Raw genomic sequence first — 22,229 nt, 5'->3', positions numbered from 1 at the left:
GAAAGCACTGCAAAAGCATGTAGCCTGATGATAGCAAGATGTTCACTGTATATAAGACTGTCCTTCCCCTCCCATCGGGGCCTCCTGTGTAGTTGCCAGGTGCTTTTTAATAAAAAGTGAGCATTGAGGAAGTGAGTATTCAGGAAGGTATTAATGGAAGATAGAAACTGCATCTGTACCTTCAGATAGTAACCCTTTTGGAATGGCAGTGAAGCCCAAGGAAAGGAAGACAATGTGCTGGCTTGGTGGTGTGTGGTGGGGCCACTTTAAGAGGTTCCAGCAACTTCCCCTAACAAAGCAGATGTGCTGTAGAAAACTGGCACCCTGGGTAATGCTTAGGGTTCCGAGGTTTCCTGCTACCATTTAGGTAGGTGTGATGGAGGCCTTATTTTATCAGTCAAAAGGACTGCTTAGGGCTCCTCCAGCACCCAGGTCCCTTGATAATCCCCCATCTTGGGAAAGGGGAGCTGCTCAGGATTTTCATCTAGAAAAAAGCCATCCTCATGGAAGTACTTTATTCTAGAGCTGTGGCATTTCCGTGGAGTTTTGCAGCCACATAACAAGAGCATTCACAATGAGTGCAAAAGGAAGCCGGGTGGACCGTGCAGAAGAGGCGCTTGCTCTCATGGGCAGTTCTGTGAGTATCCTCAGCGGGGGCGTGGGGCCGAGTGGGCAGGGTGAGGTGCACACTCGGTGACTGTTTCTGAGAAGAAACTTTGAAATTCAGTGGGTAAAACAATTTGGACCCTTTACTGGATCTTTCAGAGTACTAAGTGTCAGGCAATTCATGGAATAGCTACATTTTGTACAAACCTGAAATTCTTTATAGCCATGTATGGTTGTGAGGCTTTTTAGGTAGCAGGATAGCTTGAACAGGAAAATTAAGAAGAGTGAGATTTGAGAGAACTGGAAGCCAGCACTGTGTTGACCAAGAGAGCTGCCACATCCTAGAACCCAGTGTGCAGCCTGCAGTGGGTGCCTGCAGGGTCTTAGTCCAGCTCTAGATCCTGGTGTGTTCATCAGTTAACAATATTTTCTATAGTAGTGTAATCAAAAAATACAGGCTGCCAGCAGCATGCCTGAGAGCCCAACAACTCAGGAGGCTGAGGCAAGAGGATCCCAAGTTTGAAGCCAGCCTCAACAAATTAGTGAGGTCCTACACAACTTAAAAGGGATAGAGATGTGTAGAGATGTGGCTCAGTGGTTAAGTTCCCCTGGGTTTAATCCCCAGTACCAAAATTTAAAAAACAGAGCAAAGACTAAACTTTAGGTAGACAATAATGCTACTTCCCAGTACCTCTGAAAGCTGTCCCACATTACGCTGGACCTCAGATACTAAGACAGCTTTGTATTAGGAGGTGTTCAGTTAGAAGAGGATATGATAAGAGGAGTTTCTAACACTGTCTCTTCTTTTAGGTGTTCAGTGGAATCACACTTACAAAATTTGGAGGAATTGTGGTGTTGGCCTTTGCCAAATCCCAGATTTTCCAGATATTTTACTTCAGGATGTACTTAGCTATGGTCTTACTGGGAGCCACTCATGGACTAATATTTCTCCCCGTCTTACTGAGTTATATAGGTAAGAGTCCTTATTTTTAATAGGCATAGGAGAAAGCACATCTTAAAGCACTGTTTTATAGTATTTGAACTTGTACTACAGGTCAGTCATCTGATAAATATTACTAAGCAGAAATTCTTTTTAAAGAAAGAGAGTCTTGACCAGGGACCTTGGGATTATCCAAACTATTTCGTTTTGTAAATCATGGACATTTTTCTGGCAGCCTGGTTTGTCTGGTAACAAAGGCCTGAAGTCAGACCTCGAGTGCATCTGCATGGTGGCAGGTCAGGGAGCCCTCCCCCAGGAACGGCCCAGCACTGCTATTCAACAGCTCTTCATTCCCTGACTCACGGAGGGTCCCTCGAGAAAGGCCTTGGCCCCACTACTCCTTTTGAGACTGTTCTTATGAACTGTTTCCTTCCGTAGCTACCATGACTTGTACAAATGTCCCCTGGTTGAAAGGACAACAGTATTATTATTTGCCTTATACCTTTGTAACTGAGGGACTTTTTTCCATCTCTGGGGGAAACTGTTGCAATCCAGTATAAACCATCTCCTTTTCTCCTGAAGAAATAACAAAAATTCTCTTTCTCTGTCATAGGCCCACCAGTAAATAAAGCCAAAAGTTACACCACCCAGGATCGGTATAAAGGCACAGAGCGAGAACGACTCCTAAATTTCTAGTCCTCTTAAGAGGGTTTGGTGACTTTGAACTGTGTCGAGGGGTTGGTCTGTTTACTACTGGACAGTAATTGCATCGTCAAGACTGAGCTGAACACTCAATGTTCCAGACATGGGGCTGTTGAACAGAGCTTCAGATGTCCTGCTTTTAAACTCAGGAATGCACACGTGACTTGTGAAGCAGTATTATGAAATCTGAAGGTACCTTTGGGACACTAAAGCCTCCTCTACCCCCTAGCCCAAGTCCTTCAGGAAAGAAACCTTGTCTTTGGCAAGAGGAACGACACCTAGCGTGACTGAATGTGATCTGCTCGTGAACAGCGTTTGAAGGCCAATCCGTGCACTGGCTCCTTTTTTTGGGAGTAAGCCATCATGCACATTCTATTCCATATTTTTAGTAACATTTGAGGATATTGTAGATACACTTTATTATGAGATTTTTGTAGTTTAAAGAGCTTTATTAATGCAATAAATTAACTTTGTACACATTTTTATAAAAAAAAAAAAATGCCTAGCAAGTGATTTCAGAATGTTGTAGGCCTCATTAGAGCTTGGTCTCCAAAAACCTGTTTGAAAAAAGCAACATGTTCTTCACAGTGTTCTCCTATGAAGGAAAATAGAGATTCAATCAACAGGTGTGGCACGAAAGGAAAACGAGAATGTAGCTCAGAGATTGTATACTGGTTTTTAACTTATTTTTCTTTAATAAAATACCCTGTTTTCCTAAGTCTGGGGGTTGCCCTTTCTACTACAGAACTGGTACCTTCATAGTCCCTAGCAAATCACCATGTGCTCAGATGAGCAGAAAAGCTAAATGGAAGTGATTCAAACCTGTCATTGTGATAAGTGCTTGCTATCTTGCACTGTACACCAAGGAAAAAAAGGTTGGCAGACCTAAATTGGAGTCCAACTTAAGAAAAAATGTCTTAGATTTTATCACTAGTTGGAGATGAGGGTTATTAGCCACTGTTTCAAGGCTTATTACAGGAATGCTTCAGTTTTAGGCAGGAATCATTTAAAACCCTCTGCCATCATTTGCTCTCTTGTTCCTGACTTCTTCAAAAGGGATATCCAAGATTAGCTGTGACCAGACAGCCTAAATCAGGTTCTGAAAACACTCTGCTGTGAGTTCCAGAGTATCATTCACATCCCACCCGCGTGCTGAATCCACAGCTATAGACCACGAGCTAGGACAGCTGTTAGGAACTTTGTTTCCATAAAAGCTAACAGGAATCCTCCTTACACAAAGGCTGCCTACCCACAGTGGGTTCTTGCTGAGTCTGGTTACCCCAGGTTTCCCCTGGCAAGTACACTCACCTGGTGTGAAATTTGGGTTTCCTCGCAAACGCTGATTTCGCTGTTCAAAAAACCGAAATATAGTATAGAAAAGCATGTTGTCTTCAGTCTGCTTTGCAGCATCTAAAAATTTCCGTGCAGAAATGTTGTCATGGCCACCAATGCCCCGGATAAACCTCAAGGCAGCTAAGACCTGGTGTTTGGACAGAAGAACTTCTACTATCTCGTCATTGGCTGTTGAAAGTCGCTGGAGGGAAGGAGGAAAGAAGTGCAGATCAGAGCAAATGACAAAAACACACTTATACCATCTGAAGCTGTGACAGACCAGCATTACCTTCAGCATATCCAGAGACAGCTGATGAGCAGGAGGATAAAAGCTCTCAAGGGACAGCAGCAGACAAGCCTGAAAGACAGTTCCAGACTAGCTTCAGTGGGAAGATGACCATTTTAAGTTTTTAATCACAACAAGAATAAAAGTCTGGTGATACGCACCAGAGGTTTGGAGTCGCTGAGCACGTGGTACTGCAGGAACTGGTGCAGCATGTAGAAGCGGTTGTGCTGGACCAGAGTCTTGATGACGAGTTCATGTAAGTAATGCTGGGAACAAAACAGGACATTTCCAAATGGCTCAGCTACAACAGACTGAGCACTGGCTGAGAACTGCAGCTGTCCTGACTTGGGCAAATGTTTCGGTTATTACGAGAAATGGTTTCAACCCGACTTGACATTACACTTTCAGTCCAACTAAACGATACAGTCTGTGTCAGGCATGCAGACCCTTCGAGCACAAAAAACTGTCATCTAAGACTGAAAGTGCTTTTATTCAACTCCTTTTAGGATGACAAATGCCAATTTAAAGTTACCTGTACTGTAATCTGAAACTGGTTAAGAGAGCGAATATATTCCATCAGCACGGCTATCACAAATTTATGTGGCATCTCCTACAGAGAGAAGAGTGGTTTTTTTAAACACTGGAATTAACAAAAGGAACTACACGCAACTCCTTTATCCCCATCCCTGCTTGTGCCCAGAGTAAAATGGTCCAGTTTGGTTTTGCAATGATCTCTCAACCGCACGATGGGCAGTTCCACGAGTTCTGATATTAGAAACCAAAGTACCAGTGTAAATTCCTTACCCAAGAAGGCGCCAGTTAGCCTAGTCAGAGTGTGATTTCTACTACTTCCCCACAACAACCCATTTGGAGAACTCTTCCCAAAGGCACTGAAAAGCTTCGGGCACCTTGTTTTCTGCGAACGGTGACAGCACGTGAGTGTACACATCAGACTGGTCCACCACAGCCTGGGTCCGCGTGGGCCTTTTGAGAGGCGGATTGCTCCGGCTCTGCCCTGCTTCTACCGCCTAAAGAGATAAATCACAGGTGGTGAGCGTAGCCACCTTGTAGAGAAATGGTACCAATTACAGTTAATCCAAAAAGACTGAATCCCACAATGGAAACCTAAGGCAGGACAGAAGACAATTTCACTAGAGAACTTTTCCTATGCCGATTTGGGACACTGGCAGGTCAGAGTTGTTCATCTTGGAAATACTCAGGGTGGGTTCATGGTGAGTGGAACTAAATAAGCCTAAGTCAGTTTTCTCTTCAGATAGATCATACTTTAATTAAACTCTGAAAACTTTCAACCTAATTTTCTTAATCCTGAACTATGGCATTTGTTCACTAATAAAAACAAAATGGCTAGCTTGTTTTATGAAGCTGTGACAATAAAGGTTATAATGAGAATGCTGGGATTTTTTAACTTTTTGTTGTGGTGCTGGGGATGGAACCCAGGGCCTCATGCACATTAAGCAAGTGCTATGCCATTGAGCTACATCCCTCGACCTAGTATATCAGGACTTTTAATGGTAAGCCTGAACTCCCCAAATATGACTGACTAGGATTGCTGTGAGAATTTTGCCTCATGTTTCAAAAGTACTATAGACCCATGCAGGCTCTGCAGTACCTGTGGGGTGCAGCCTGAAACCCCACATTTCTATAGCTCCAGGTGTTCTCTGTCTCTAGTGAGTGGGCCACACTCACGAATGCTGAGTCTATGAAACCTGATGGCCACGGTGGACAGCCCAGAACTGCCATCTGGGTCAGACCTACTGATTGCCACAGCCTAAGACACCAACAGCAGGGGGAAAGCTCTGCTGGGAAAGCTCAGCCTCCCTTGTGGCTGACAGGATGGGGCAGAGAGGTGATCCAGGCAGCTCACCTCCTTCAATAGCCTGCTTCAGACCTGCTGCCCTTGAAGAGCTAAAGGGGAGTGAAGTTCTGTTCATGTTAAGACCACTTCCACTGTTAGCCTTAGGACCAATCAGGTCCTTAAAGTGAAATAGTTTCTCCCACTTGTCCTAAACTTTTCTTCTTTCTTGCTTCAGAAAATATGATGCACTAATAGTACAGTAACTGGTCATAAGCCATGTTGATTTCTTTCAGCCCCTTACTACAAACTGAAAACACAGTGCTAATACTTCAGCATCAGTCTCTCAGGATACTGATGGAGTTCTCGGATAAATCTTATTTTGGTAGTTATTACATTCTGAAGAGAAAGGAAGGTATGACAAATAAGGGAAACTGCATTTCTAATTTGCTAAGTCCAAGCTCTGGAAATGTAAAAATGAACGCAAAGCCACGACTGATTTTCTTCTCCACAAAACGGGGGTAGAACAAGGATCTGTTTATGTGTACGACGACACACCAGTTAAAAGGCAAGGCAAAAATGAGATGGCACTCTGCATATGCTGCTGTCACCCTGCCCTCTGCACACATCACACCTCAGAGACCTTATCACACCTCAGAGACCTTATGCTACCAGAATCTGTATTTTAATGGTTGAGGAATTACAGGGCAGGAGTGTGACAGTTTGGATACAAGCTGTCATTCAAAAGCTCCTGTGTTAATGCAGGAATACTCAATGAAATGATGAGACTGTGAGATAGTCAGCCATCTATGGACTGCCGACTTCTCAAACCATGATTCCCAAATAAACTCCCTTCTCTAAACACCTGTCATGTGTTTTGGTCACAGTGACGAAAAAACTGACTAACACAGGGCTTCATCACAGGCCATCTGACTTACCATCGTGTAACTCTGCTCGGCATCCAGGTACTTTTTATACTCGTGGTTGAGTTTATCAAAGACAGTGGCGATCACAGGCAGTGTGGCTCTGTCTGACTCACTCAACACTGGAAAGAATACAACACACAAAATCAAACCAACTATGTAATCTTAATCACAGGCAGTGTGGCTCTGTCTGACTCACTCAACACTGGAAAGAATACAACACACAAAATCAAACCAACTATGTAATCTTAGGAATTTCAGTGTGTTGCTGATGTCTCTTAATCCCAAAGGGTTGAGGATAACAAACATTCCTTTACAGGGCAAGCAAAGAAATGTTGTACTTAATAAAATATCTGGCAACTCAAACCTTGACCCCTTTCTAATGATTAGAAAAAAACAGCTAAGGCAGATACCGGAAGAAGATTTTGGGTTTGGGGTAGTTTTTTGTTTTTTTAAGCTTTGAAACAGGGTTTCACTGTTGCCCAGGCTGATCTCAAATTCATGGGTTCAATTGATCCTCCCACCTCAGCCTCCCAATAGCTAGAACCATCGTTGTGCACCACCACACTGGCTCGGGCAATTCTTCAACTAGCAATATATGCAGTTCGTGACTTGGATTCTGGAAGACGTCTGTTTTAACACTGGCGATAGAGGGCCCACTCGTGTGTGCCCAATTTAAGTCTGCTTTCCTGTGGAACTATTCATTTTCTGGTCTTTTCTACTGAATTCTCTACATTTTTTCCCCTCAGCCTTTCCAAGGGATTAAATAAACCTTCCTTCAAGTAAAGAATGTGTCTACAGGTTATAGACCATGCAGCCATCTCCCCATAAAAGGTGGTGGTGGCGGCACAGGCCTAATATGGGAACCAGACTAACGGGGAAGGATTCTTTAGCTTACTCTGTGAACAGACAGACAGGATGACCATCTTGCACTCCTTCCTCTGGAGAAGAAAGTCCATTAATCTTCCTTTATCTGGCAAGAGGTTTACTATGGGCTGAAGTTTCACCTGAAGATTCCAGAGGTAACCTGGATTTTAAGAGACAGCAAATTTAACAATACAGTACAAATCAGAACAAAAGTCCAACAAGTGGTAACCCTAAACACTCATGGGAAAACTGCAAATACAGTTAATGGCCCTTTCTTTCTACCCAATGCCAGAACACTAAGGAACACATCTGACAACAGAAGGACAGGCTATGAAACTTTCTGTGTCTAGCTGATCCCTTAGGAGCAAGTTCTACATTCAGAATCGTGTCAGTAGTGTATTTAGGGAGATTCCCTAAATATGGAGGGCAGGTCCTTAACTCCAAAAAGGACCACAGTACCTAGCCCCTTTAACGTAGAAAAAGATGTTAACATATAGCATCAACATCAGCTGGTACTTGGGTCACTCTGCAGGCTCTCAATGGGATTTCACAACTCACTTATCAACCCAGGAGTGTACTGAACACTCCCACTGCAGGCAGACACGCCGGTACAGCCCTCCTCAACTGAGGTTCCACAGGAGAACAACACACTCATCAAAAGTGACCAGCGTGGCCATCTTCTCAATTCTCCCAAGGCAGAACAGATCTAGTGCCATTAGCAATCCACACGAGAAGCAAGTTCATGATACACAGCATGCCTACAGCATTAGGGCTTTCTCCTTGAGAATCCCAGAACACAAGACAGGAAATATACAAGTGACTCAAGACTAATGTAGAAAGTTCTCTAAAAGAGAAAGACACAGGCAATTACCCAGGAAGAGACAGGAAACCAGCTGAAGGAAGCTTCTCCAGCAAGGTGAGAAAGGGGAATGGACTTCCGGGGCACATGTGGGAATGTTGGTGGAGGACAAGAATGAAGACCCCATACCATGATGTCTGGCATTTCAGAATGGACTTACAGCAGGGGTCTGCTGCTTTAGTTGTTGCTTTAATTATTAAAAATAACATGGCTCATGACAAAATGCATGCAGAGCAGAGATCTGAGTATAAGCTAAAAACAATCCCATTCCCAAGGTTGAAGGAAAAGGCCATCTCTCAAAGATTCACATCAAAACTGTCACTGGCTACAACTACGAGGTAAAGTCAACAAGCACTATGTTCTGATTATGATTGTCCCTGACTGTCCCACTCAGACCTACCTTGGCTTGCACTGATAATGATGTCAGGTTGAAAGACAATCCAGGATGAAGAATCTACATATTATAGGAAATTCTAAATCAGGAAGAGATGTAAACAAAACAGAAGCCCAGGTTCAATTAGCACTGGCCCACCGCCAGGTGTTGATCCCACTCTACATAAGCCCGGATGGTTAGGAAAGGTCCCAGGGTGGCTCCCAGAGCCTCCTCCACTTCCTTAGGGCAGGTGGCGGGGACACTCCAGGAACAGTGTATAAAGGAGAGGCAACCGCTGCCCCCTCTGCACACAGTGCGAGGGCCTTTGTAAAGGATACAGAGTTTGCAGGGAACAGGAGACTGGCTGGTCACAGCAGCAGGACCTACAAATTGAGAAAACACAAGAGTGATGAAGCAGTCAGAGAATGCTGCAAACGCTGTACTTAAGATACAAAAGGTGACGCTTTTTAAGGCCATCAGTAAATGCTCATTTGACTACGAAGAGCACTGTCCTGCCTCACTGGTAACACATGGGAAGGAGTAGAGAACAATCCATGAAAACGTCGCCTGGCAGGGAGCGGTGGCACATGCCTGTAATCCCAGCGGCTCAGAGGGCTGAGACAGGAGGATCTCAAGTTCAAGACCAGCCTCAGCAACTGAGCAAGACCCTAAGCAACTTAGTGAGACCCTGTTTCAAAAAAATAAAAGTTATAAAAAAAAGGCTGGGGCTGGGGCTGAGTGGTAAAGTACCCCTGGGTTAAATCTCCAATACCAAAAAGAAGAAAAAATAGAAGGAAATGTCTCTTCAAGGAGGGAAAAGCATGTCAAGGCTTCATTCACAGTGATTTAATGACCAAAGATGACCTGTCACCATGACACACTCACACTAAAGAACCAAAAAACTAATCAAGGTGATTCAAGATCAAGTACCCAAATTTACTAAGAATATTTCAAATAAAAGTGGTTTGTGATTTAATTATCTGAATAATTAGCTCAAATATTCACTGCACAGAGTAGGTCCAGGCACAGACTGCTATCTGGGAAACAGATTCACCCAGACACCCCAAGCCTCACATGCCAGGAGCCCGGAACAGTTACCTTGTTCATGTGTCATGGGCATAGTCCTACAAGCTAAATAGGTTCCCAGTTCTGCTTCCATCACCCAGATACAATCAAAATCAGTGGGTGGGAAAGGTGGTCATTTTCAGCAGACCACACAGCCTAATCCGGAAGAGCCGAGACCGACGGGCCTCAGCACCAGCTGAACCTACAGTGCAGGTCTGAACTGAGCCAATGGCCCCAACACCACTTGGCACCCAAACTCACATGCCCCTGGGGAGAGCTCCCTTGCGTTTTTGAAGTTCCCCAAGTGACTCTAATGTGTAGTCAAACTGAGAACCACTGGCTTAACAGGCCAAATTCAGAAGCAATAAAGGATAGCTGACTCTTCCCCAAACTACTGGTTACAAAACAACCTGTTCAGCCCCTGAATGCACAGCCACCCCGTGTCAGCATGGGGTGAGCGACATACAGAGTGTCAAGTCTGCAAGGGGCTCACAGTCCAGCAGGAGACAAAATGAAGGGCCAGTAACCTCAAAACAAGCTTCCCCAGCCCACACTCCCTAGAGCCCCACAGACTCCACGGCTCTTGGATTCCTAATTGCTGGAGTTATTATTTTGATCATGGCCTGGCACTTGTTTTATCAAAATGAACCAAGGAACACTCAACTGCCTCTTGACTGGTCCTTTACAACTGGCTCAGAGCGAAGGTTTTAAATATTTAAAGTGGTTTTTCCCACAATTCAGCAGTTACTTTCATGCCGAGGGGGCGGCAGATACAAGCTAAAAATCTGACACAATCTGTTCTTTTAATGCAAATATTATTACCAAGGGAAAAGTGAGATGCTGGACAGAGCTGAAAATCCCAACATCTGAGAGAAATGGCTCCTCCTTCTGGACCATGCAGACAAGCAGTTAAGCTTGTGGCTGATCCAGCAGGACAGGCAGGTGGCCCAGAGGTGCTCTTGCTAAACCATCACCCACCAGGAGCCTGACTCTTAACCTTCCCTGGGAACAGCAGGAGGAACTCCCAAGTGCAACACAGTCCAGCCGTGGGATACCACCAACAATCACAGATGTTCCTCTGAAGAACAAAACACGGCTACCAAAGCCCCAAACATGAGCTGCCAGACTATGGTTTACACTGAGACTCTGACTAGCTAATTGTGAACTCCACTCTCCCTTAAGAGAAAGCAGAATATTGTCTTAAGTTCTTCCTTGAAGTGGATGTGCATTGAGAGCAGACAAAAGCAACCAAATGGTTTCTTTCCCCTTTTTCTGAAATCCTAACTCCCTTCTGACTTCCTCCCCTAACCTCTCTGGGCAGGACGATGACTGATTTGTAATAAATCAAGAACCACAGTCATAAACTTACATTGTTACCACCAGTTACAAGAGAATGCAGTTGTTTATTATAACTAGTGACACAGAATGTGAGAGAGAGAAAAGTAACCCCAGGTTAAAATAACAGCCATAACCAGCCCAGTTTAACTGCAGGGTCACAGAGCTTACCCAAAGAGAAAATACTGAGTGGTTATCAGCTTTAAATAACTTTCAGTTCCAATGGGTAATCACAATTCTCCATTTTAAAACTTAGGGAAGAGAAATCATTCGATTTCATTCAAAGGAAAAAAGTATTTTTCACAACACAATTTTAACTTATACAATTATAAGTTGTATTCTTTTTAAAAAATAGAATAAACTGGGTGGGGATATGGCAAGTGCAAGACCCTGGGTTTCATCCCCAACGTCGTGGGGTTAAGCGTCCCTCCCCCAAATCAGATCCCTGTGTATTCCTCATACCACCCCCAACCCCCTTTTTTTTTTTTCTGTTTTTTGAGATTTTTTTTTACTTTACTGAGAGAAAGTTGCCCAGGCTGGCCTCAAACCCACAATCCTCCTGACTAGCTGAGATTGTAGGTGTGTGTTACACCCCACCCCTCACCCCATCTTGAACATGACTCCCAAGATCACAGCAAGAACATGGGTACACAGGGAAAGAGCAGTATAGTCCTCCCCACAGAATCCACTTTACCTGCCATGGGGATCTGATAGGGCTGGATCGATCGAGCTGGAAGCACTGGGTGATGGAAGGTAACTGTGCCATCGAACTCGCCACGAAGCTTAATGTCAAATATTACAGATGTCTACGGTGGAGACAAAGAAAACATTACATCCCATCACTCCAGATGAGTATCAAAGTCTGTGTTTGCATTCCATCCTTCCAGGCTACTTTTTATTTGAGGAGGAATTTGCCATTAACATCATCACAACTTTCTTTTCCATTTTTACCTCTTCTCACAAACACGTCTTGCACTTAGGGCATGCTTCCTTTGAAGAGCTCTGAGTGATTTTTTCTTTCTTGTGGTACTGGGGATAGAACCCAGGGCCCTCTACCATTGAGCTATATCCTAGCCCTTTTGTTTTGTTTTGTTTTGTTTCTGACTGGGTCTAAGTTGTCCAGGCTGGCCTCAAAATTGCCATCCTCCTACCTCAGCCTCCAGAGTAGCTGGGATTACAGGCATGTGCCACCACTCCCGGCTCAAAGTGATTTAAGCAAGACTTTAACTTGAAACATCTCCCGAAAGGCAAGGGAGAAAGTGGCATGTCTACCACCAGGCCTCACGTCAGATCTCTTGGGCCCTCAGCCTGAAGCCATGACTGCCGGGCAGTATCGGCCAGGCCCACCCAGGAGTACAGAGGTCATGAATGCAGGTCCCTCTCTGGTTCCGCAGGGGATCTCTCAGCTGGCTCAACCAGATAACTGTTCCAAAGGTCAAAACTCATGTTATTTTCTGCAATACCTTTTAATTATCCTTAATCAATTGTCAGAGGATCATTTTTTCTAAACGATTTAGAATACCAAATCGCTTTCCACTTAGAATAACAAAACTTAAGAGTATAAAGAGCACTCTCTCGTTCTTATCCAGGAAGTTTTGCCAATTTTCACAGTGCTAAAATTTTTAAGCAACTCTAACCTGTTACAAACACAGATCAGATCCCCACACACAACTCATACCTCTGTGTCCTGATGATGAACGACTACCAGGTTGTCCACCACGTTGAGGGCAAACTTTCCCGTCCTGTTTAACTTTAGTATGTGCATTTTTTTACAGGCGCCCTCCCTGCTGGACAAGAGAATAGTCAAAAAACAGAGCAATAAGCTTTACTTCGTTATTTTCAAATCAGAGAAAGTGGGGAGAGAGTATGAAATGTACCGTGGTAGATGATACAAGACCACCTCTGCTCCCGTACTGTTGGAGGTCCGGGAATGATGTCGCAGGAAGAGAACATAAAGCTGCCCATATCTAATTGGAGGACAGGGAGAGACATGTCACATTTTTGCCATTTAAAATTCCTTCCTTCTAAATGTTGAATTGTAAAGTTATAGTTAAATAAATTATGAGAATTCACTTAATAAGACTATTTTGCAGCCAACAAAGATGTTTACAAAGAAACTGCAGTTAGTGACCCAAAGCCTATCATAAATTAAAGGAATGCAAGGGAATGCAAGATTAAATGTGGTTTGATCACAACCTTTCAAAAGAGAATCATCAATCTAAGCAGAGTCCAAAAGTACTGGAAAGGGATACGTGCCGTTAATAGGTATCCTTGAGTAGTAATAAGCTGCGGCTATTTTCTTTTTCAATCTTTGCTTTCCAAGTTTTATATAATGAGTACATATTCCTTAATAATAGGAAAATATAATCACTACTCATTTTAAATGTCACCTAATAAATGTTGTTGTGAGCAGTTCCTGAGTGAAAATTTCTAATCCACTGGTTAATACTACACCAGGCTTGTCACATGGACGAGAAAGAAGCTAAAGGGACAGGGAATGGGTCTCCATATCCACTTCATCCAAGAGTGGTCTCACTTTATCTGTTTTCTAAACTGGGATGCCAAGGAACAGTATCTTTAAAAAAGAAGAGAGATGGGCTGGAGTCAAGGCTCAGCAGTGGAATGCTTTCCTGGCGTGTATGAGGCACTGGGTTCAATCCTCAGCACCACATAAAAATTAGTTAATTAATTAATGAAGATATCATGTCCATTTACAACTTAAAAATTATTTAAAAAATAAATAAAAAGCTGGGGCTGGGGAGATAGCTCAGTCGGTAGAGTGCTTGCCTTGTAAGCACAAGTTCCTGGGTTCGATCCCCAGCACCCAAAAATAAATAAATAAATAAATAGCATATTACTACTTAAAATTTTTAAGTGTGGAAACCCACAGAATACTTGAGAAGAAAATTTTTAATAACTGTTGAATTATGGATATGGTATACACAGAGTTCTTCGTATTAATTTCCATTTTCGTGTTTGAAATTTTCGTTACAAAGCTTGAAACCGAGGTATCTGCTTTTCTAAATGAAACTACATCCTTCTATATCAGTAATTCATTTCAATGTTTATTAGATTAACTTTTTATTTGTTTTTATTAGATTAATGACTTTATATTTAGGCCAATTATATTTTAGCTTAAAAAAATTCTTGTGAGACTTCAACTCACAGAATGAACCAAAAAAAAATCTAAAAGATAATCAAAACATAAATTGGGCTGGATGTGGCAGCCCATGCCTGTAATCCCAGCTACTCAGGCGGCTGGAGCAGGAGGATCACAAATTCAAAGTCAGCTTGAAGAACTTTGTGAGACCCTGTTTCAAAATAAAATTTAAAAGGTCTGGGGATGTATCTCAGCAGTAGAACACCCTGGGTTCAATCCCCAGTACTGGGCGGGGGAGGGGGGAAGGAATTTTTTTGATGTTTTTATTGTATCTGACTAGAGAGATGAAAAAAGCTTCTCTAAAATCACAAAGCTAGTAAAATTTTAAAGGAAAGTCAAAATGTTTTCCATATTCATAAAATCTCTGTACTACATGTCATAAGAGTCCTTATGAGTTCAAAGGTCCCTTTCCTGAGGAAGGGGCACTGTTGTCATGCTTAAAACATACTCCTATTACTTATGTAACTAGAAGGAATTACAAGAAGAAATTATCTCAAAGACATACATGGTCGCCATTGCAATGTCTCTTTCAGAAAGGCTGAGTTTAGTTGACTTTGGTGCAGCGGGTAATTCAATCTCAAACTTGGGCAGCTTCGACATAGTGCCAGCCTGTTTAGGGGGAGAAATTTTCAGGAAGAGTTTATTAAGCTTCTTCAATGTTTTTTTCTTTTCCTATGTCAAATCAATGAAGTGAACACACACACACACACAATCTTTCCATCCCACTCCTGTGCACTGTACTCAGCTCCACAGAACAAATCATTCTTAGAGTTGATGGTGTAGGGTGCCCTCTACTGGCCACGACGGTCAGGTTTGTGTTGGAGGAACTTGCCCCTTCTTAATTAGGACATTAGAACAGGGTAGAGTGGAGAAAAGGATTTTTTTTTCAAGGGGTAGCTTAATCTTACCCTAAAATAAAAAGGCTGCAGAACATTTTCAAGAACTGTAGTAGACAGCAGAATCACAGCGCTCTCGGGACAGTACATGTACCAGTTCACATTGATATTATGGCTTTTCAGGAGTTTCAGACTCCGTTTCTCAGGCAATACCTGAGGTAGAGTTCAAGAAAGAGGATCTTCATTTTAAAAACAGAAAAGTATCAGAAGGTGATACAGTAAATTAAGAAAATAAAATGCATAAAAAGCCCACTGAACTAAACAGAAAAATGTTACTTGTGTTTATTACAGCTACTATTTTTTGGAGCCCTATGTTCAATGCTTTTAATTCTTACCTACTCTTCACAACCCTGAGGAAGTAGACATCATTAGCTCTTTATAACAAATGAGAAAATAAGTCTCAAAGAGGCTAGGGAGCAATTTAATAAAGCAATGTTAGCCTATCAGGCTGTTTCAATCCAAAGTCTATATCTGAGCCTCCAAATGCTCGGGCACCATGCACCAAAGAGCAAGGAACAGGATAGTTCTCACTCATCAAGGAAATGGTCAAACTACACTAACAGCCCCAGGGCCCCATGTATTAGATCAGCCACCAACCAGCCTGCAGCAGCTCTGCCTTGGGTCTGGTCTCATCTCCACTCTGGTTTGTGCTAGGCCTGGGGTGGGGAGTTTCCTTTTTCTAACTGAAGTATTTATGACACTCTGAATGCAAATGCAGTATTTTAGAATCAAGGCACATTTTAAAAAGTTCTCTACATATTCTGATGCATAAAGAACAACGGTATAGCTACATAGCAGAATACTACTCAGTCAGAATAAAATGTAGACAGGTTAGGATGTGGATCGGTATAAAACACTTGCCTACCATGAGTGAGGCCCTGGGTTCAATCCCTAGTATCACAAAAAAAAAAAAAAAAAAAAAAAAAAAAAAAAAAAGATACACTACAGAAAGATGTCCAAGGTATACTGCTAGGCAAAAAAAAAAAAAAAAAAATCCAGCTGAATAAGTTTATAAACATATTCCCCTTTGTGTTAAAAAAAAAAATGTACATGTGTAGAAAAAAATGGAGGACCATCCATGTCCATAATAATACTTCTAGGGATGATAGGGGTTTCTACTTTCTACCTAATAGATCTTGGCAATATTTCAACATTTTTTTAAGTGCAGTACTTGTAATTAGGAGAAATAATTAAAAATAAAAACACAAGCAAGAGACCAATACTCTAGAATTTCAAAATTTCTCTTTAGTGCTGAATTCACAAGGCTGCCAAATTGCTATCACCGTCTTCTCAGGAAAACAAATGGTAAATCTAATACCTGGTAAAATTCAATTCCTTGGTCTGTTATGAAGACAATTTCAGTAGAACTAGTCCAGCAGAATCCTAGTATGTTGGCATTCTTAGTCTGAAAATAATACAAAGTTTTTTATTTACTTATTGATTTAATAAGAAAGGCATGAGTAACTTTCAAAAGCTCAAATTTAAATACTCTGCAGTTTGTATCACTCTTTAATGAAAGTTATCCAAAATGCTTATTAACAAATTTTCTTTTAAATACAGTTTTCCTTGATATTTGCCCATAATATTTCAAGACCCTAAGTGTTCCTTAATTCCTTCTAGCCATAAGAACAGAGGAAGCTTGAGTTTTGTGAAAAGATAACTGACCAGAGCTCAGAGGCATCAGATTCTACCTCTAGGAATCAAAGTACTGTTGACATTGTCTTAATTAACCAAGTTATAAAAACTAGCATCAAAAAAGTATAAGGACATAAACTTTTTCAGTGAGTGTTGGCCAAAATGGGACTGGGGATCCTGAGATCACACGCCCCACTGCCCAGGGCAGGGGTAAGGTGAGGGGCTATTTCACACACACAACAGCTGCAGAGCTGAGGGGAGTCACATGTTGATGCCGCTCCCCGCTGAGGAGCCCACCGTGAACTCCATTAGCAAAGGAGTTCCAAAGCTGCACAAAGCCATTCCCCGTGCATTAATGGCAAGGGGCACTTTGAGTTAAGCTTCCTCCAGCCTGGTTTATTATACCCAGCAAATCTCATTAACGTGGATTAGAGTCTCCACCTGGGGAAAGACAGCAAGCATAAGGAAAGTGGGAAGAACAATAAACTGAGGAAAGAAACGTTGCGAAACAGGAAAAAATACTCCTCCCCAAAAACCTCCAAAGGAGGCAGATGCCCAGTGCAGAAGCCCAGGACCCAAACAGCCACCAACACCACTAGGGGTAACAACTGTACCCATTCACTCCTCCCAACTCCACCTAACAGATGAAGAGACACACTTTCAAAACTGCGAAAACTGTCCAGCATCCTGGAGCAAAACCCTGGCCAAGCTCAGCATTTCCGCAGAGCCGGATTCCAAAATGGTGCCTCCACCATCTGCTCGAAGCTCTCCACCCACAACCCACAGCCAAGGCCACCAGGTGAGGAAGGAACCATCTATACCTTGCACTCCTGTGTGTATTCCAGTTGAGAGTTATCAGGGATAAAATTACAAAAATCCTGTAAGAAAAAAATAAACAGGGAAAAATTTGGATTGGGCAGCATAACCAACCTACCTGGCACACAGGATAAAAAGAAAAGGCTAATTAAATTTATAAATTGATCAGAAAATAACTGACAAATACCCAAAGATAGGAAAGAATAGAGAACAATGTGGATAATTTGCTTTCTTAAAAGCAGCAGGTTTATCATTCAACTAGAAAAAGTCTACCTAAATATTCAGAGTTTAGAAACTGATTTTCAAACTTCATTCCTCAAATAGGTGATGGCAGAGAAATGGGTTTTATAAGAGGCTTTCCAGAAATTCCAACAATTAATAGTGATTGAAGAGATAAGGGCAGTATTCTGTCTATCTTTCCTGACAGCTTTTCCTCTGCTTCACAATGTCAGTGGTGAATATCCCTAAGTGCTCCACTAGGAATATCTGTTCCTATTAGACCCAGCATTCGGAAATGAGAGAAATAAATAGTGACTCAGATAAGGCTAATACACCAAGTAGCCCAAACTGTCCCTCACATAGTCCATGCTGCTAGCTATCAAGCAACACAAAGATGCAGGAAGTTTCAAATTACTTTTAAAAAAAATCTTAAGTCAAAAATGTTAAGGTAAGGTCAGATTCATTTATCAACTCGAGTGTATTTCTTACCTTCAAAGGCTCAAACAATGCTACATAACTATATCTTTCAGGACAGGAAAAAAAAAAATGTTTCCTTTAACACTAGAATTTTGCAATTCCTCTCTTCCAAATGTACTTTTTTTTTTCCCCCCAGTGCTGGGGATCAAACCCAGGGCCTTGAGCATGCTGGGCAGGCACTACCACCAAGCTACACCTCCAGCCCTTAATGTACTTCCAATGTTCTCTTTTTAATGCTATTTTTAAAGATATGTCTTACCACAGTCTTTGAAGTCCTCTGGACAGCCAGTATCTTATTTTCTAAGGAAAACTTAATGCACTTCACTTCTCCTTTGTCATCCATTCTTTAAGAAAGAATATATTAAAAGTTAAACAACTGAATTCTGGCTACTATCATGTATTAGGAAGACAAAAGACAAATATTCAGGAGGAAACTGTAGTATATATACATAATGGAATATTACTCAGTCATAAAGAAGAATAAAATTATGGCATTTGCAGGTAAATAAATGAATGGAGTTGGAGAAGATCATGCTAAGTGAAATAAGCCAAGCCCAAAAAACCAAAGGCCAAATGTGTTCTCTGATAAGTGGATGATACATAACAAGGTGGGGTGCAGCGGGGGCAAGAGAAGAATGAAGGAACTTTAGATGATACAGAGGAAAATGGGGTTGGAAGGGATGGGGAAGGAAAGAGTGGACTGAGACAGTATTACCCTATGTACATGTATGATTACATGAGTGGTGTGAATATACATCCTATACAACCAAGAAATGAAAAGTTGTAGTCCATTTGTGTATAATGAATCAAAAAGCATTCTGTAAAAATAAAACTAAAAAATAAAATTAAAATATTCAGGAGGTAGCAAATCCTAGTTTAACATTAGAAGTATGTTTCTAAAGCTGTCAGTAGGGTCTTTTCAAACAATAAAATCCAACTGGTGACAACTTGCTGGAGAAGCTTACAGTCTAATGGATAAAAGTGACTGAAGGATCACATATACTTGTCACCTGACAAGTAGTTTAGACAAAAATATATACCATATAACCACACAGTAACCTTCTCCACAAATACAGCCTTCTATCCATCATTTTTATGACAAAGCTGTCAGAAAGCCCACTTTTGTCCCACTTAACACAACTGAAGCAATGCCCTAGATGGACTAAATGCAGATTCTTACAACTGCTTCAAACCACTTCAATTAAATACCTTCCCCCTCAAACTCCTAACAGCTCCCAAATGTAGACTATCATGGGCAATTCGCTTTAATTTTCCACACTGGGTTGACCAGGTCTCACCAAGGCCTTCCTAAGCATGCCCTGATTGCCCATGCAATGGCAGGTGGCATCTGGGATCCTGGTCTTTGCGAAACCTGGTTTGGCCGATCTTTGTCTTTCAGTGGTATCCCTCTCTCTGATATGCTTCCAACAATCCAGCCTCAAGGATGTGAAGAGTGTGATGTTTCCAAACACTGACGGGATCATACGACATCCGACCTGATAAATTTTCAGTAACAAGACAAAGCCCTGATCCCAAAGGGGAATATATAAGGTTCAAAGCTGGACCCTGCCAGTGGCCACACCACTATCATTTCCCCTTCCCAGAGATACCCTAAACTTCAGCACAGACCTGGATTCCCCAAAACACCCAGACTTTGCCCTTGGTGTTCTCCATCTAGAAGGCCTCTCCATTTCAACTAGAAATCAGCCATTCAAACCTCGAAGCTTTGTCCAAAGGCTGCCTCCTCTCTGAGAACATCCCTCTACCTTCCCTAACTAGTGGTATCCCTATCCCATCCCAAGATCAAAGTCAAATCTCTGTGTGTTCTCACATTCTGAGCAAAACTCTTATAGCACTTATCACAGCACCTAGTAGTGTGTCCTCTCTTGTCTCCCACATTAAATTTATGAGCATTCCAAAGGGAGCCAGACCAATTCAAAGTCCTCACTTGCTTGGTGTCTAGCACAGGGGCTGCATCCGTATTTGCTGAACAAATGACAATAAAAGAAAAAAAAAAAAAAAAAGGTTCACTGCTTTCTACTTCAAAAACAGTTTTCCACTAACACAGGCCACCTCCAAAATTTCCTTTTAAAGTCATCACTGAATTTAGGGCCTACATTGTATTTTCTTCCTCTGTAATGATAGGAATTAAGGTGACTGAACAGTTTACCACCCAACTGAAATACTTCTGAAAGTTGAAAAGGGCTGCTGTGTTAATCACACCAGCTCCACTTGTGCAAACTGGGGCATTCAGTCACATGAAGCTTAGTGGAAGTCATGATTTTCTTACATTACATGAGAAACATGAATGTACTCTGCCTACCAAAGAAAGACCTGGGCTAATTACGGTAATGAAGCTCCCACACTACTCCCAACAAACCGGAAATGAGTGCATCAATGCACTGACTTGAGGAAGTAGGTACATAACTTTTGGAGAATTTGGTTCCCACATCAAGGGCTGCACATACTTCATTCTGATGGATCTAATATGTGCCACCAAGATTGCTCTCAGGTGTCTATTTCCCTCTCCCATCCACTTCCACACACTCCAGACCTCTTAGGGAATGCAAAGATAAAATCACATAAACACCACTTTGTTTACATGTGGAAATTATTCGGAAAACATCAATACTGTTACCTAAATGAGATGGGATTCCTATCATCTGGGCCTTTAACTACCACCCCAGTAGCTCCACCTGATCGAACAGCAAAAACCTGAGAGGGAAAAGAAATGATGTTAATGATCTGAACTTTGAAAGGATCTAGACTCATAATACCAACTTACCAATGATTACTGCTGCTATACCCCATCCTTTGATAAATTAAACTAACAGGGAGCATATCAAGGTACAGACGCTTGGTTGATCACACGAATCTTAAGAAACAAAGGACTATAGACCCTAGTGATTACAGATGACACTGTCAGAGAGAGACAGACTGGCAGGCAGACACATCAAAAAGACTCCCATTCCCAGTGTTTCCGACTGTGCAAGACCAGGTCGGATCCCTAAGGCTCCAAGTCTTAAGCCAGTTCGTACACTGGCTCCGCTGATGCACTTAAATATACACTGCCTTTGCTCCTTTATAGAATTTCGGGGGGAAATGAAAATCTCTATATCTGAGTCCTTGATTGTAAGTATAACAATAAAACAAAAGGTGGTTGGAAAGGGCTGGCGTGCTATAGCTGACAACACTGGTCAAGGGGCCACTGGGCCAGTGGCGCTGGCTACAGGTCCATGCTTGTGATCCCCTGCTAGGACACCTGGCAGCCGGTCCCTCCGCCCACCCACTGGAAAGGACCGGCGCCGGTGCCGCGCGGGGGCCGTGGGAGAGGCCCCGGCCTGGTCCACGGCTCCCGGGTTACGCACGCCGACAGCCCCACGGCACCGGCAAAGCGGGCCGCACCCGGTACCCGGCCGCGCGGGGGAGGAGGCGCCGGCCGCCCGGACCTGCTTGTTGGCCTCATCGAAGAAGACGCAGTTGACCGGGTTCGCCTTCTCGAACTGCACTGGTCGCTCACACAGCTCCAAGTAGTACTCCTCCTCACCCATGGCGGGCGCCGCCGCGGCGGCTGGGGATCCCGAGACGGCCGCCAGCGTGGAGCCGGGCGAGTCGCGCCGTGGCGGGGCGCGTGGGGCCGGGGAAGTCGGGCCGGGCAGAGACCGCGGCGATCCCGGCCGGCGCGGAGGCCGCTTCCTGGTGCCACGCCCCCACCACTCCCACCACGTGACCACGGGCTCCGCACTTAAACCGGCCACGTCCAGAGGTGGGGCCCGGCGACCGTGACCCCGCCCAGCCCGGCGCGCGGGGCTCCTCCCCTTTCCTGACGAGAGGGCGGTGCCAAGACCCGGAGGTTTGCCCTCAGGGCTGGGTGAGGACAGATGGGCTGCCCCAGGTCCATGAAAGGCTGTCCCCGGGATTTACT

General features: G+C 43.1%; 2 protein-coding genes across 7 annotated transcripts in view; one reads left to right on the top strand and one right to left on the bottom strand.

Moving 5' to 3' along the window:
* Positions 1-2,804, top strand: part of Npc1 (NPC intracellular cholesterol transporter 1) — a 47,683-nt gene extending 44,879 nt beyond the window's left edge. The window contains exons 23-25 of the mRNA XM_047526091.1: positions 524-637; positions 1,417-1,579; positions 2,160-2,804. Coding sequence (XP_047382047.1) covers positions 524-637; positions 1,417-1,579; positions 2,160-2,242 — 360 coding nt within the window. The 3' untranslated portion in view covers positions 2,243-2,804. The remainder of the gene's footprint in view (positions 1-523; positions 638-1,416; positions 1,580-2,159) is intronic.
* Positions 2,656-22,011, bottom strand: Rmc1 (regulator of MON1-CCZ1). Of its 6 annotated transcripts, XM_047526098.1 has the most exons (20): positions 21,754-22,011; positions 20,943-21,019; positions 18,564-18,648; positions 17,614-17,670; positions 16,476-16,562; positions 15,170-15,310; positions 14,767-14,870; positions 12,979-13,068; positions 12,780-12,885; positions 11,796-11,907; positions 9,040-9,084; positions 8,729-8,782; positions 7,501-7,629; positions 6,618-6,724; positions 4,775-4,894; positions 4,399-4,476; positions 4,028-4,132; positions 3,870-3,938; positions 3,557-3,782; positions 2,657-2,843 (listed from the first exon to the last, which is right to left on the bottom strand). In XM_047526098.1, the coding sequence occupies exons 1-20, from the start codon at positions 21,853-21,855 to the stop codon at positions 2,764-2,766; spliced, it is 1,974 nt and encodes a 657-aa protein (XP_047382054.1). In that variant the 5' UTR covers positions 21,856-22,011; the 3' UTR covers positions 2,657-2,763. The 6 variants fall into 6 exon arrangements, with proteins under 6 accessions (XP_047382052.1, XP_047382054.1, XP_047382053.1 ...); XM_047526096.1 differs by having other exon boundaries at positions 2,656-2,843; positions 3,557-3,938; positions 12,780-12,888; XM_047526094.1 differs by lacking the exon at positions 2,657-2,843 and having other exon boundaries at positions 2,879-3,782; positions 12,780-12,888.
* Between the last annotated feature and the right edge of the window lie 218 nt (positions 22,012-22,229).

Source organism: Sciurus carolinensis, chromosome 15 (assembly GCF_902686445.1).
Source record: "Sciurus carolinensis chromosome 15, mSciCar1.2, whole genome shotgun sequence".
NCBI lineage: Eukaryota > Metazoa > Chordata > Mammalia > Rodentia > Sciuridae > Sciurus > Sciurus carolinensis.
Note: the sequence above shows the minus strand (reverse complement) of the source record. Positions and strands in the feature narration are given on the sequence as shown.

What these genes read in the sequence shown, in the direction of transcription:
- Rmc1 (XM_047526092.1), bottom strand. Translation starts at nt 21,855, where the DNA reads ATGGGTGAGGAGGAGTACTACTTGGAGCTGTGTGAGCGACCAGTGCAG. An exon ending in TGCAGCCTTTTTATTTTAGG is followed by an intron (nt 14,871 to 15,169) that starts GTAAGATTAAGC and finishes CCCCCTAAACAG; the next exon opens with GCTGGCACTATGTCGAAGCT. An exon ending in CATTATCAGTGCAAGCCAAG is followed by an intron (nt 7,630 to 8,728) that starts GTAGGTCTGAGT and finishes CTTAAAATCCAG; the next exon opens with GTTACCTCTGGAATCTTCAG.